Source organism: Leishmania donovani, chromosome 10 (genome assembly GCF_000227135.1).
Source record: "Leishmania donovani BPK282A1 complete genome, chromosome 10".
Lineage (NCBI taxonomy): Eukaryota > Euglenozoa > Kinetoplastea > Trypanosomatida > Trypanosomatidae > Leishmania > Leishmania donovani.
Genome location: NC_018237.1, coordinates 5,708 through 17,870, shown reverse-complemented (window position 1 = coordinate 17,870; position 12,163 = coordinate 5,708). Strand labels below are relative to the sequence as shown.

Here is a 12,163-nt window from a genome sequence, read left to right as displayed (position 1 = left end):
ATCACAGCGTGAAACGAGGTGTGCTCTGAGCCTCGAGCAGTCCGCCAATTTCGAGTAGCGTCATGCGAAAACGAGAACACAAAAATGCTACAAAACCCGCTTGGCGCGCACAGGCGCAAAGAGCCGGCTCTGTCTGTGTCACTGGCCACGTCGAGGGAACGCCGGCAGAGCAAGAGGTCCGGTCGCGCAAACAGAGCCTCGAAAAAACAGCAGCGCGTGCACGGAAGTTTACGATGGAGCGCCAATCGCACGTGAGCCGGCGTCCCGCAAATGGCTCGTGATGGAAGCATGCACCTCCTCTCGTGTGAGACGTCGCCCGTCATCGTCGAAGCACTCAATATGATGCCAGCCTGGCAGGTGTTCGCAACACCACCTGTATGTTTGGCGAACCCTTTCCTTGTAGTCACTGCCAGCAGTCTCGTGAATATCAAGCTGCTTCCGGGTCGAATCCCGCCTCATTGCCTCGAGGGCCGCGGCGGGCGGTAGATCCAAGTACAAAACATACGTCGCCCTGGGCAGACCGAGCCACTCCACCTCCATGAACTCCAGGTCGCTTATGAATGCCTCCCGCTCTTCTGGGGGTAACTTGGAGGCCTGATGCCCGAAATTCGCCGTGTAGTACCGATCCAGCACCACAGAGCTGCCTCGTCGCAGCCAAAAGTGCAGCTGGCGAGCACAGCCGAACCGGTTAAGGGAGTAAAGGAAGCTGAAGAGCTGCGGGTTAAGTTCGCTAATGGACCCTTTCCTGCCCGAAAGCACCGCCCGCACAAGCCCCCCGTACAGGCCCTTCTCGTTGGGGAAATCCAGCGCGTGAACCTCGTCGCCAGCTGCGTGGACTCGCCGCACCAGGAGCCCTGTCTGTGTCTCCTTGCCGGCGCCATCGCCGCCCTCAATGACGATCACTTCCGCAGAGGATGATGACGGCGCCACTGAAAACAACGATTCGATGGCCGCTTTTCTGGCAGACACACTACCGTCTGCTGTCGTGTGCATCAGCGGTGTCAGCGTCACGGATGGAGTCAGGACAAGAGTAGGCACCTCCGCTACGAAAACAGCGTACACTACATCAGAGTCCTCGAGGGTCTTCTGTTCGGTCAGATAGCACACGAAGGTGTTCTTCAAATCATCCAGCTCGTCACGAGCAGCTGGTGGAGCGTGCGACGCCCCACCATAGCGCGTATGCCACGCCGTTGCCAGGTCCGCCTCAGAGCTTTCAGAAACATCGACATACACTACCTCGGCATACGACGTGGAGGCGATGGCTCTGATATGCTCTCCCAGTTCTGCAGAGGAGACATCGCTGAAGACAACCGCGCGCATCGGAGCCGGTGTCCTGACCGCGTCAAGGAGCGAGTCGTTTTCTGGTTGTGTTTATTGTCTTCTTTACAACCCTGTGGTGCCTCTGCGCCTATCCGTGTGTGGAAGCCACACTAGATGCATGTGCCTGGATTTGTGTTGTGTGCGTAGGAAGGAGAGGAGAATGAGCGACCTCGGCGCAGCAGTTCGGACCCGTGGAGGCTCTTCCCAGACCTGTGGCAGCCGCAGAAACCCTTCGCTGGCAAGCACCTCTCTATGTGCGTGTAGGTGAGGGGGGGGTGCATGTACTGCACACGATCGCAGAAGAGAGACGGAGGGCTCGTACGGTGGCAATGAGCGATCACGGCAGGGCAATCAGCCCTCCCACACACACCATCCTCGGGCAAAAGCGCGCCGCGCACAGTGACGAAAGTGAGAACACTTTTTCTTTTCGCATGTCAAACGAAGCAGAAAAAAATACGAAGCGCTGTCGCTATCGCATTCGTTGATTCGAGAGATCGAGACCGTAACGCCCGAGAATCACGAACCCAACGTGCCCCCTCCCTCACGTCTTTCCACGTCACCGCTCATGGGATGGACTGAGGCGGAGTGCACATGACCAGATCTTGCATGGCGTGCCACCCGTACATGGAGAGGCATAGGAAGAGAAACGAGCAACTGTGTGTGTGTGTGTATCGGACTCGATTAAGCCTTGAAGCAATAGTTTCATGGAGTGGTGCAAGCGAGGAGACCGAGCAGATCGCACTTTTGAGCCCCCTTCCCTCCCCTCCACCAGGCCTCTGCCCCAATGTCTCATCCTCGAGTCCGCCGGGAGTGAGCATGAGCCTATTTCACCTTGAACCATTCATGCCGGCACGCAACTGACGCCTGGCGAACCCTTCGCTTGTGATCCCCTAGAGACCGCTTCGTGACAAGAAGGATATGGTCGCGTGCGCGCGCCAGTTCCGCCTTCTCCTCTTGAGAGCAGTTCCCCATCAACAACAACGCGCCACGGGCGAGAGACCTAATGAGGTGCAAGCTGCGGCACCGCACAGTAAGAGACGCGTCTTTGGTGCCCTCAAGCAGCGCCTGCACACTTGAATCGTTGAAGAGCACAGAGCGAGCCAACGCAACACTCCCGCCGCACTTGGCGTCGACGCTGAAGAGCAGGGCGCGAGCCAGCGCACGCTCGTTGTCTGCGCCGCTGCTGGTGAGTTTGCGCACCATTGCCAAAAGGTCTACGAGACAGGCCTGCACTCGCTCCTCTGTCTCTTTATCAACGAGGCAATGGAGCGCTGAGCACAGCGCGTGATTGGGCCGCTCCGAATGACTCATTTCAGACCCCAAGAGCAGCTGCAAGAGGGACGGGCGGCCACCTACTTGAGTGGCCAAGAACGGTACGTACGAGAAGGCCTCCTGCACCGCTGCGCGGTCGCAACACGAGGCAGAAGTTGCTACCCCCAGGTGCTGATACAGGAAGGAAGACACCAGCTCGCCAGGCGGTGGCGCCGCCGCCTCACCACCGTCAGCGCGGTCGGCGAGCAGCTTGCCCCACAGAATGGCAACCCCCACATTGAGGTGCCCCCTTGACACGCGAGTGAGCAATGCTTGTGTGTCCTCTGGGAAAACCTTGTTCATAAGCATCCCCGTAATGCCTTCCATCCCTACCCGACGCCACGCTTGGTGGTCGGAAGTCGTGAGACCCACAAACTGTGCCGCCGTGTTTGCCCAGTTGTACAGCACGCAGTGAAGGTGTGTGCGCCCGCTCACTACCGCCGCGATTCCAAGCAAGGAGAGAGCTCCCTCTGTGGACAGCTGCTGTCCACAGGTGTCGCCACTCAGATTCGAAGCCACAAGGCATGCGCACTCAAAGAATTCAGGAGACACGTCGTCACGGCCCAGCAACGCTGTCATGCGATCCGCGGCGCCATCCTGCAGCGCTCGCCCGAAGTGCTGCAGTGCCTTCTGCAGAGCCGCCGCCCGCTGCCCTGCTGCCATTCCTCGAATCCACTCGCACGTTGTGGAGAAGAAGCCATCGCCAAATACGAGGAGAAGCGCTGCCAGTGAGGTCCTCGCCAGTTCGCACGCGATATTCAGTGCCTGCTCAGGCGGCGCCGACGGGTTGCAAAGAAGGCGCGATAGCGCTTCTTGCACCTGCAGCGCATCCACAGCGGCGTACTCGCGCAGCAACCGGCACACCTTTGCGGAGACCTCAGCCGTGTGATGCAGCGCCACCCACACAAGGGCGTCGACTCCCTCGGACGCCGTCGCCGCCGGCATCCAAGGCTCAATGGCGGCAGACAGTTTCAGCACACACACGAGGAACTCGCAACCGCACATGAGAGTAAAATCATCTATGCACGTCTCGTCGCCCGCGGCGCGCCACCTCTGCGAGCAGCCTGTCACTGTCTCCACAACCATTGGGGTGGTTCTCTCGATACTAGTTCGGAGTTGCTCCTTGTGGGTTTCGCCGGGAAACGCATCCAAGCCGTCGAGCATGCCGCTGGCAAGGGCAGCGAGCAGGATAAACGCGTTGGCTGGGCGCTCCGCCCCTTCGATGGACATTGCGAGCATCGAGAACAGATATGAGGCGACAAAGAGGCAGCAATTCCACGACCCTGTGAGGACGTGAACCACCATTGTTCCATAGGCTGAGCAGGTGGGCGGGTCGGCGGAGAGAGCGGCCAAAACCCCCTCCACCACGGGTCCAAAGATCTCTAGCGCTTCCGACTGCGTTTTGGCACTGCACTGCTTGCTCACTCGACCGAGAACTTCACAGCTCATGAGCAGGCACTTAGTCAACGTCGCGTTCGATGCGCGGTCAGCAAAGGACGACAGTTTGATCACTTCGCTCTTCATGTGAAGCACGAGCGATCGGCAGTGCGGCACCAAATCCTGTGAGGAGTACGTGTCGAAGCACGTGAGCAGAACATCAAGTACGTCCTCTTTGACGGAGGTGGACGGAGAGGTCAGCTTGCTCTGCATGAACGGGATGCAGAGCTCCTTGTAAACGGCGAGGCAGAGACACCGCTTCAAGCCCGTCCGCAGGTCTGTCTTGGTCACCTTGCAGCCCGGCGGCTGCGAGAACACCACAGGGAAGTAGCTGGAAACGCTCTCGAAATAGTCGTCGACAACGGTGGCGAATGCCTCTCTTGTGGAGCGAGTCGCTGCCACCACGTGCAAGTCAAACGTCAGCAATACTAGCTCGGGGTCACTCTCACCATCGATCAGCTCAAGCAGCGCCGCCAGGATATTGCCATCGCAGAGGTCCATAGTTTTCTCGGTGAACAAAAAAGACATGATGCAAAAGCACTGCTTGCGACTGTGAAGAGGCAGTTGCTGGACGCGCACATACTCTGTGAAGGGTGTGCCAACAATCTTGAACCACTCCTCGTCGCACTCATGCTGTTCTCTGATATACGAGATGAGCAGCGCCAGCGAGCTCAGGGCCGTTGTCTGGAGCTCCTGCTGTGCCAGCTTCTCCGCGAAAAATACAAACAGAAGCCTAATATCGGTCCTGCTGAGACCAGCCCGACCAGCAGCCACGGATGCGAGCAACCGCATCGCCGGCTGCACCTTCTCCGGTGTGCACAAGTGCTCCCGCATGGCTTTACAGATGGAAAGCAGCGAATGAGAGCGCAAAGCCTCTTTTAGGGCATCGGTCGCGGCGCCATCTGCTGCAATGGCCGCAGCTATGTGCTCCTCTATGCTCATGATGCTTATTTGTGCGAAAGGGCCGGGGTGCCTGAGAATACGATTTACTCCTCCCTGCTAGCGTTGCCAGCAGAAGAGGGAGGGAGAAGAAGGCGCGCGCGTGTGCTGCGGCACCGAGCGGCGCTTAAACGCAAAGAAAAGCGCGTGGAAAACAATGTGACAAAAACCGCGCGTGACGAGGCACGTGCTTAAACAGAACCAACGCGCCTTCCCGAGCGGGGGAGGGGCAAAAGTGTCGATCACGACAACCGCACACAAACACCAGCCGACCTTGCTCACGTCACTGCGCTTGCCATTCAGCATACAATATTAGGCAATGGCACAGTAGTACACAAAAGGGAGAAGAGAAAGAGACAATAGGGGGAGAGAGCAGGTCAGTGCTTGAGGGAGATGGTTGCAGCGCTTGGCAGAACTTGAGAGAAAATGCAAGCAAAAGTGCCAGTGACGGTTGGTTGGCAAGTATGAGAGTACATGTCGCCCAGCGTGCGAGAGTCCACGAAAAAGTGCATCTTCACCGCATGGTTGTCGCCACTACAATTGCGCTGGTTGTGCTCAGGCACCTGCGTTCAGGGCACACCAAAACGTGATTGAGAGAAAAACAGAAAAGAAGAGCAGGCGAGAGCGCATGCGGCTCAGCCCACGTGCTGCGGCATCGATCCGTTCTCTTTATCCTTCCCAGAACGCCTCTAAATAGTGAGATGCCCATACATCCCGTCCGCGAGTGGCGAGCTGCGCTACTCTTGAGGACCTCAGGGAAGGACATGCACGACGTAGCTCTCATCAGCGCTGGCGACGAGACGCGACGTTGCATCACATCGGACATGGAAACGAGGCAGCTTCAGCTCACCTGCACGAAGAGGGGTGAGCACGTATCGTGTCACACTCCCTTCAGTCGGCCCGATTTGAAGCGACCTGCGTGTTGTGGCTGCGCACACAAAGTCATCTGTCTGTGGGTCCAGCAACAGCTCACCAATGAACGGAACGCCGGCCGCGTTGTAAATGGAGACGTCCAGCTCGAGAGGCGAGCCGTATGGTGTAACCAGCGGATACTTTGCGGACACCTGCACCCCGAAGTCCTCGATGTAGACGGTTGGAATGCACACGTCGGAGTACAGGCGCGCCGCTGTGCGCTGGGGAGCGAAAAAGATGCGTATGAAGCCTGGGTTAAACCGTCCAAGACGTTTGGCTTGAAAGCGCGTCACCATTGTGACGCACTCACCTTCCTCGAGAAACGAGCTCTCCTCGCCGCAGCAGAACGACAGCACGTCAACGTCATCGCCGGCGACAACTTCAGCGTGGAGGACTGTGATACCCCTCTTCGCGGTGCAACGAAACGTACTGCTTAGCGTCACGGTGTCACCCCGCTGAAACACAAATTCCTTCGCTGTCGTCTCCTTCGTGAAAAAATAGAGGGCGCAGTCGTCCTTCCAGTTGGTGACCAGCGGGGAGCTAAAGATGTCGGCGGCTTTCACCAGGACGCTCTTGTCGTACTGTGCGTACGACGAGCTTGTCGACGGGACAGACATTGCCGCCGCGGCGTCACCCCATAGGCTTCCACCAATCATTGAGTGCTCAGCGTTGAAAGGTGGGTCAACTGATATGTGGAGCGTTCGGCAGCAACTGACGCCGCCGTAGCGATCTGTGGAGTATTCAAAGGCGATGGGGAGGCGAAACTCGGCGCTACGAATGCAGGCAATACTCACAAGGAGCCGCACAGACTCATCGGCTGCTAGGTCCGGCACCGCATAGCGCGCCTGCCCGCCGGTCTCCGTGACAGGGAGTGGCTCGTTCGCGCTGGCCCAACACACGGCCCGGAACAGCTTCGGCTCGTGTGGGAGGGTCATGTAGCCATTCCGCACCCCGAGCAAAGCACACGAAATGACAATGTCGCACTCAGCGCACTCTCCCTCAACAGCTTCAAGGAGAGAGGGGCACTCCACCCTGAAAGTAGTCGGTGGATTCAACACCTGCAGCACTTGCCGATATATTTTCGCAGAGAGCACCGCGCGTGTGCCGGCTGCGGACCTACCCGCCACACTAGAGGGCCCGACGGCGAAGCGCCACCGCGTGGTGGCACAAATCCCGCCAACATGGACGTCGGCCGTCAAGCTGCTACACACATACTCTCCACTGTGTGAAAGCGGCACGTCGACGGCAAGCTCTTGTGGACACGAGGCAGACAGTTTAACGCACCGAGCCGGGCTGAACGGCACTTGGGTCTCTGTGGCTCCAGCCACCGTCCCAGAAGAGAGGGCGAGCATGCGCACGTCGACGTCGATGCATGCTGCAGAGGTAGAATAAAGCGTGACAACCACTCGTGCTGAGTCCCCAACTACCTTGGCGCTCTCCTCGTCAAAATAGGCCACAGCAGTGAAGGGAGACTGCAGTCTTCCTTTCGGGTACTCCAGGACGACGTCATTGTGGAGACACCCCTCCAACTCGTGCATACGCAGATAGTACCTTTCCTGTTCCGCGTGGCCCAGGGCGTCAACACAGCCATGCAGCAGGAGGGCAATAGTCAAGCGTGGGGACAGTGCACTCCACGAACGGGCACTGCCCCACGCCATTTCAGCTAGCCGGGAGATGATCGTGCTGCTCGCCTTCACAAGCATGCGATCGATCATCTCGGTATCGGGGACACCGTCCATCAACTCGTTGCCGGCGAGAAACGCAAGATAATCAACCTCTGTCTCCCGAGACGAGCTCACTGCCTTTGCTTCTGCCAGAAGCCGAGCGATCCGGCCACGAAGAGCGCTTTTATCGAAGGACTTCCACAACGCAGACGCGTGGTTGCCCAGGAGTTCCTCCTCTCCAATGTGTGACGGCGCCTCGATGGCGATGCTTTCTTTACGAGATGGGAAAAATGCATCGCAATCCTGCAACGCCTGCGCAGACGCCACAAGGTAATCACAACACTGTCGCGCCATCAGGTTTTCTGTTTTCCGGGCCAGGTACTCGAGCCACTCTGCCTCCATGACTTTCGTGAGAACCAAGACAACCGTCTGGCACTCGTCTTTGACGCTACCACCGTAAGCCGTCCCTATCCAATCCACAAAGCACCGTATTTCCTGGTACACCTCCGAAGAGCTGCTGAGATGGCCTTCACTCACAGAAATACAAAACAAAAAATGCCACAGAAAAACACATCCACACAAGCGAGCCTCAAAGGAGGGGAAAAGGGGAAAAAGAGTCTTAATTTTCCGCAGGCCCGACAGCATCTGCTGCCTTGCGCTCGAAAAGTTGTGAAGCACCAAATAATGCCAGCCAATTTTAAAATGTAGCCCCGGCAGAGCACGTCGCTGATCGCTATCGTCATTAAGCATCTCTTTGCGGTCACGGAGTCGCCGCACTTCTCCCTTGTGATAAGCAACCGTGCTGTCAAATACGAGACTTTGCAGGGCAGCAATACCCCTCCACACACCGTTTTCGATCGTTTGTAGCACCGATCCGGCAAGGCGGCTTCCGAGCAGAGATCTCAAGCTCTTTTCAATGCTGTCCCTGAGCTCTTCATTGCTGTCGGCGGTCGACTCCGCGACCGGAGCAAACACAACGTCGCAGCGCATCGATTCGACCGAAGCTCCAAGACACAGCACCAGCTCCTCACTTAACTTTGCAGCTGTGACATTAACGCCGAGACGATCAAGAAAGCAAACCAAGACAATGCAGCTAAAAACCGACTTTTGGCGCTTCACGCACCAATCGCTTCGCAGAAGCTGAGATGCATCGCTCGATGAAGCTGCTTTTCTTGATGTATCCAAGACGATCTTGTCCGTGCAAACAATGGTCATGCGCGGCGATACTTGCTGCAACACCTGCGACACTTTTTCGGCATCCTCGACATGTGAGGCCACAGCAGCTACGCAAAACCGAGGGTTTGTATCCCAGTAAAAACGGTAAGAGGCATCGCTATAGATACCGGTGAGAAAGTTCATAGCCGCACTTGCACGGATGATAAGAAAAAGCTAGAAGGCAAAAAAAATCTACCTAGTGTTCTCCAGCATTTGCTCTTTTGATAGCTAGATGATGAAGCAAGTTCAGTTTCCCTGTCTTTTTTCTCCACTGAACTACGAACAACGGCCATGATAGGTGGGTCGAGAGACAAAGGGGTTCGTGCAAGCGCAATGAATGACCAACATTTGCTCATTTCAAAATGGAGTGAGAAAGTCGTACAGGTATCCGCGAAACGCAGATTCCTCAAATCCAGCCCGGGAAACGACGCTCGTTCAGCACACACTCGTTGGACAAAAACGTCTCTTTTACATATGCATAGCATATGTTATTTCACCATCGACAGATAGATATGCCATCTTCTATGTCATTGTTTCGTTGCTCTTTTTCCCTTTCTGCGCTTGCATCCTCTCAAACCGCTACAAGCAGAACTACGCAATCACCTTTTCCTCTGGGCCGATAGCGAGGCTGAAGTAGTCCAGAAACCTGTGCGCTCAGGTAGTGAGTAGTCCTGCACCCCGAAGGACAAAAATGTAGCTAGCCTTTCCCTCGCACGAGACAATAAGAATGGCAAGGGAGACACACAAGCCCTTTTCTTATCATATTAGCAAAAGCAAGGCGTTCGAATCAATCTTGTACTGCTCCGAAAGCAGCTTCAGAAGTGGCTGGCGAAGCAATAGCTAACAGCTATCAGCATCAGCCAGAGCTAGAGAAAGGTTTTGTGACCTTGATGTGGTGAGAGGAAAGAAAACACTTCCGAGAAGGAGACATTGCCACTGAAGGTGGATCAGAGAGCACCATCAGCGCCAGCGCATAACATGACGATCGAGAACAGAAAAACCGACTATCACCACTTCAGCGATGAATGAGCACAAGCACCACTAAAATGACACCCATTGCAACATAGCAGGCCAATACTACATCCAGGAAGCTACGATTTTCCTGTAACAGCAACGGTTGCTCGCAGAAACAGAACTTCAGGACCCATCTAGAAGAGCAGGAGCTAGGACACAACCATCAGCCGCACGATAACGGCTTACGGTGCGAGCAAAACCGGCGTCATCGGAACGAAAAAGTAGCCGTCACAACGACGCACGTAAAAGCTTGTTGACTACGGTATTTCTGAGCATCGAGCGAGGAAAAAAAAAAACCTTGGCAAACACACATGCGAGATGATTAGACCTACCTGCATCGAAGATCTCCAAGCAGCACAAATTAGACGTTCAAAGCTTACATTTTGCACCACCATAAGCGGAAAAAGAAAACACAGATAGCCAAGTGCCCGAGAGCTGAAGACGTCTTGAACAGAGCATCTAGAAGAACAGTGATGCAAGAGGCGCATGAGCGAAAGCAGACACGTTGCCCGCAAGACCAGAGCTCTTGCGCTCCTTCATATAATATGACGGAAATCGGTAAAAATACCTTGCTGCGGATGCTCATCTACTTCGGGGCCTACTGGTTCTCCGCATCGCAAGCCTACGATCTGCTCTAACAGAAAAGAGAATATACTTCTTTTCTTGAACTAGAAAATTCTTCACACGGAATACAGCAGTAGAAAATCGAGCTTTTGCGTACAAATGTTCCGATACAAGTTACGTACCGCGATGCTCGAGGCGGCGCTTTTCCTTTGTCGGTGCCGCACAAACTCGGGTTGGTAGCAGCGTCCGATGTCCAAGGAAACGCTACCGCTTTAAAACATGAAAGCACAGTCCTACCACAGCCAGTGCATGAGTCGCACGAAGAACAAAAATCTTGCCTAAAATGCGCACACAGCATCCAGTGCGGTGTTCTGCGTGACCAATGAACGAAACAACTCCATCAGAAGCGCTTCTTGCATGTACACACGGCCCTCGGGCCGACTCACTAAAAACACCAAGAGATTATACCACGCAGAAGGCAAAATTATAAAAAGAGGCACCTCTTCTTTGACTCATCGCAGTCGTGGCAACTCGATGATAGCGTCGCATTGGAAAGCGTAGTCAACGACTAGCGTTACAGAACGTAGAACAAAAGATCCATGGAAGCTTCTTTCATAGCGCGTGCGCAAGAGCATCGAAGTAGTGAGGACAACTCGATCTCACCGTATAGAGTTGAGACCTCTCTCAAGAATGAGCTTAAACAGCAGTTCAAGTGCTTTATTACTGAGAAGAGAGAAGATGGCGGGAAAAACAATCTGCCACTGTCATTTGAGGATGAATCGTCCTGTTCCACACAGCCCGTCAAGTCGGCACTTCCGGGGAGTCAACGCGCAGGTAGACGAGCGTCATGACGGAATTGCGAATTTCCCGATAACAGGAATTCCTTACAGGCTGTCCGTACTGTTACTAGCCTTAGGGAGACCAGCTAGTCAACAAGACGAAAAGTGGATGATTGCATTAAACTACATAATGACAGCAGGCAAAAAAGTCTTGCCCGCCAGTGAACCGAAGTTGGTCTCTATGTCTTATACAAAAGAAAGGCAACGGCTCCGAGCAGTACAAGAACCCTCTACCTCCACAGCAACCGGAAAAAAAAAAAAACGATGCCGCACAGTGAAAGCAGTAGCATTAGCGTAGGTAAAAAATCAAAAAAAAAACGTTCAGGTACTATTCTAGCGAAGGCCGTCACAGATGGCCTGTACCTAGAGCAGCATACACTCTTCATCCAAAGACATAACCAGCCAACGGGATTACAAACAAATGCGCGTGAGAGGCGCTGTCAATATAATACCTGCAGACTTCAAACCCAGCCTCCACACCTGCAAGCACCGCAGACTCGCAGAGTGGTGACATCATTTAGAGGAACGGAGCTACAGCTATCAGACCTGCACCCCCGCGTGGCCTGGTTCGCTTGCGCACCACATAAAAGCTCCCTTTATTGGCTCAGCAAAACACAAGCCAAGCACATCTCATAAGGAAAAAAAGAGCTAGAAGATAATCCTGAAATACCCGTTAATCTCGAAACTGCATTTTACTGCATGCCGTAATGCTCGCGCGTGTTGGTATGCATCGCTCACCATACGCGTACCTGGATACCTCTCGCTGGAACGCAGCTAGCAATCTTCTATGCCACAGCATTTGTATGCAATGGGAAGGGGGGGGGCAAAATCCTCAGCCAAGAATTCAAGAGCGCTGCAACTTGGCCAACGCGATGGACTTCGTCCATCTCTCCAGTGAGACGTGTCAATCACAACTCCGTCGTCCTAGGCGACGAAAATCGAACGGAG

The 12,163-nt window shown here is 54.9% G+C and overlaps 3 protein-coding genes across 4 annotated transcripts; all 3 read right to left on the bottom strand.

The window, feature by feature from the left end:
• Positions 1-228: 228 nt before the first annotated feature.
• LDBPK_100040 (thymidylate kinase-like protein) lies at positions 229-1,320 on the bottom strand (the record flags this gene model as incomplete). The annotated part of the gene is made up of 1 exon (XM_003858797.1): positions 229-1,320. The coding sequence occupies one exon, from the start codon at positions 1,318-1,320 to the stop codon at positions 229-231; it is 1,092 nt and encodes a 363-aa protein (XP_003858845.1).
• Positions 1,321-2,142: 822 nt separating this feature from the next.
• LDBPK_040020 lies at positions 2,143-4,902 on the bottom strand (the record flags this gene model as incomplete). Of its 2 annotated transcripts, none has more annotated exons than XM_024473450.1 (1): positions 2,143-4,902. In XM_024473450.1, one exon carries the CDS (start codon positions 4,900-4,902, stop codon positions 2,143-2,145), a length of 2,760 nt encoding a protein of 919 aa, XP_024329222.1. Both variants share the same exon structure in this region, with proteins under 2 accessions (XP_024329222.1, XP_003858843.1).
• An 857-nt stretch (positions 4,903-5,759) lies between these two features.
• LDBPK_100020 (hypothetical protein, conserved) lies at positions 5,760-8,573 on the bottom strand (the record flags this gene model as incomplete). The annotated part of the gene is made up of 1 exon (XM_003858794.1): positions 5,760-8,573. The coding sequence occupies one exon, from the start codon at positions 8,571-8,573 to the stop codon at positions 5,760-5,762; it is 2,814 nt and encodes a 937-aa protein (XP_003858842.1).
• Between the last annotated feature and the right edge of the window lie 3,590 nt (positions 8,574-12,163).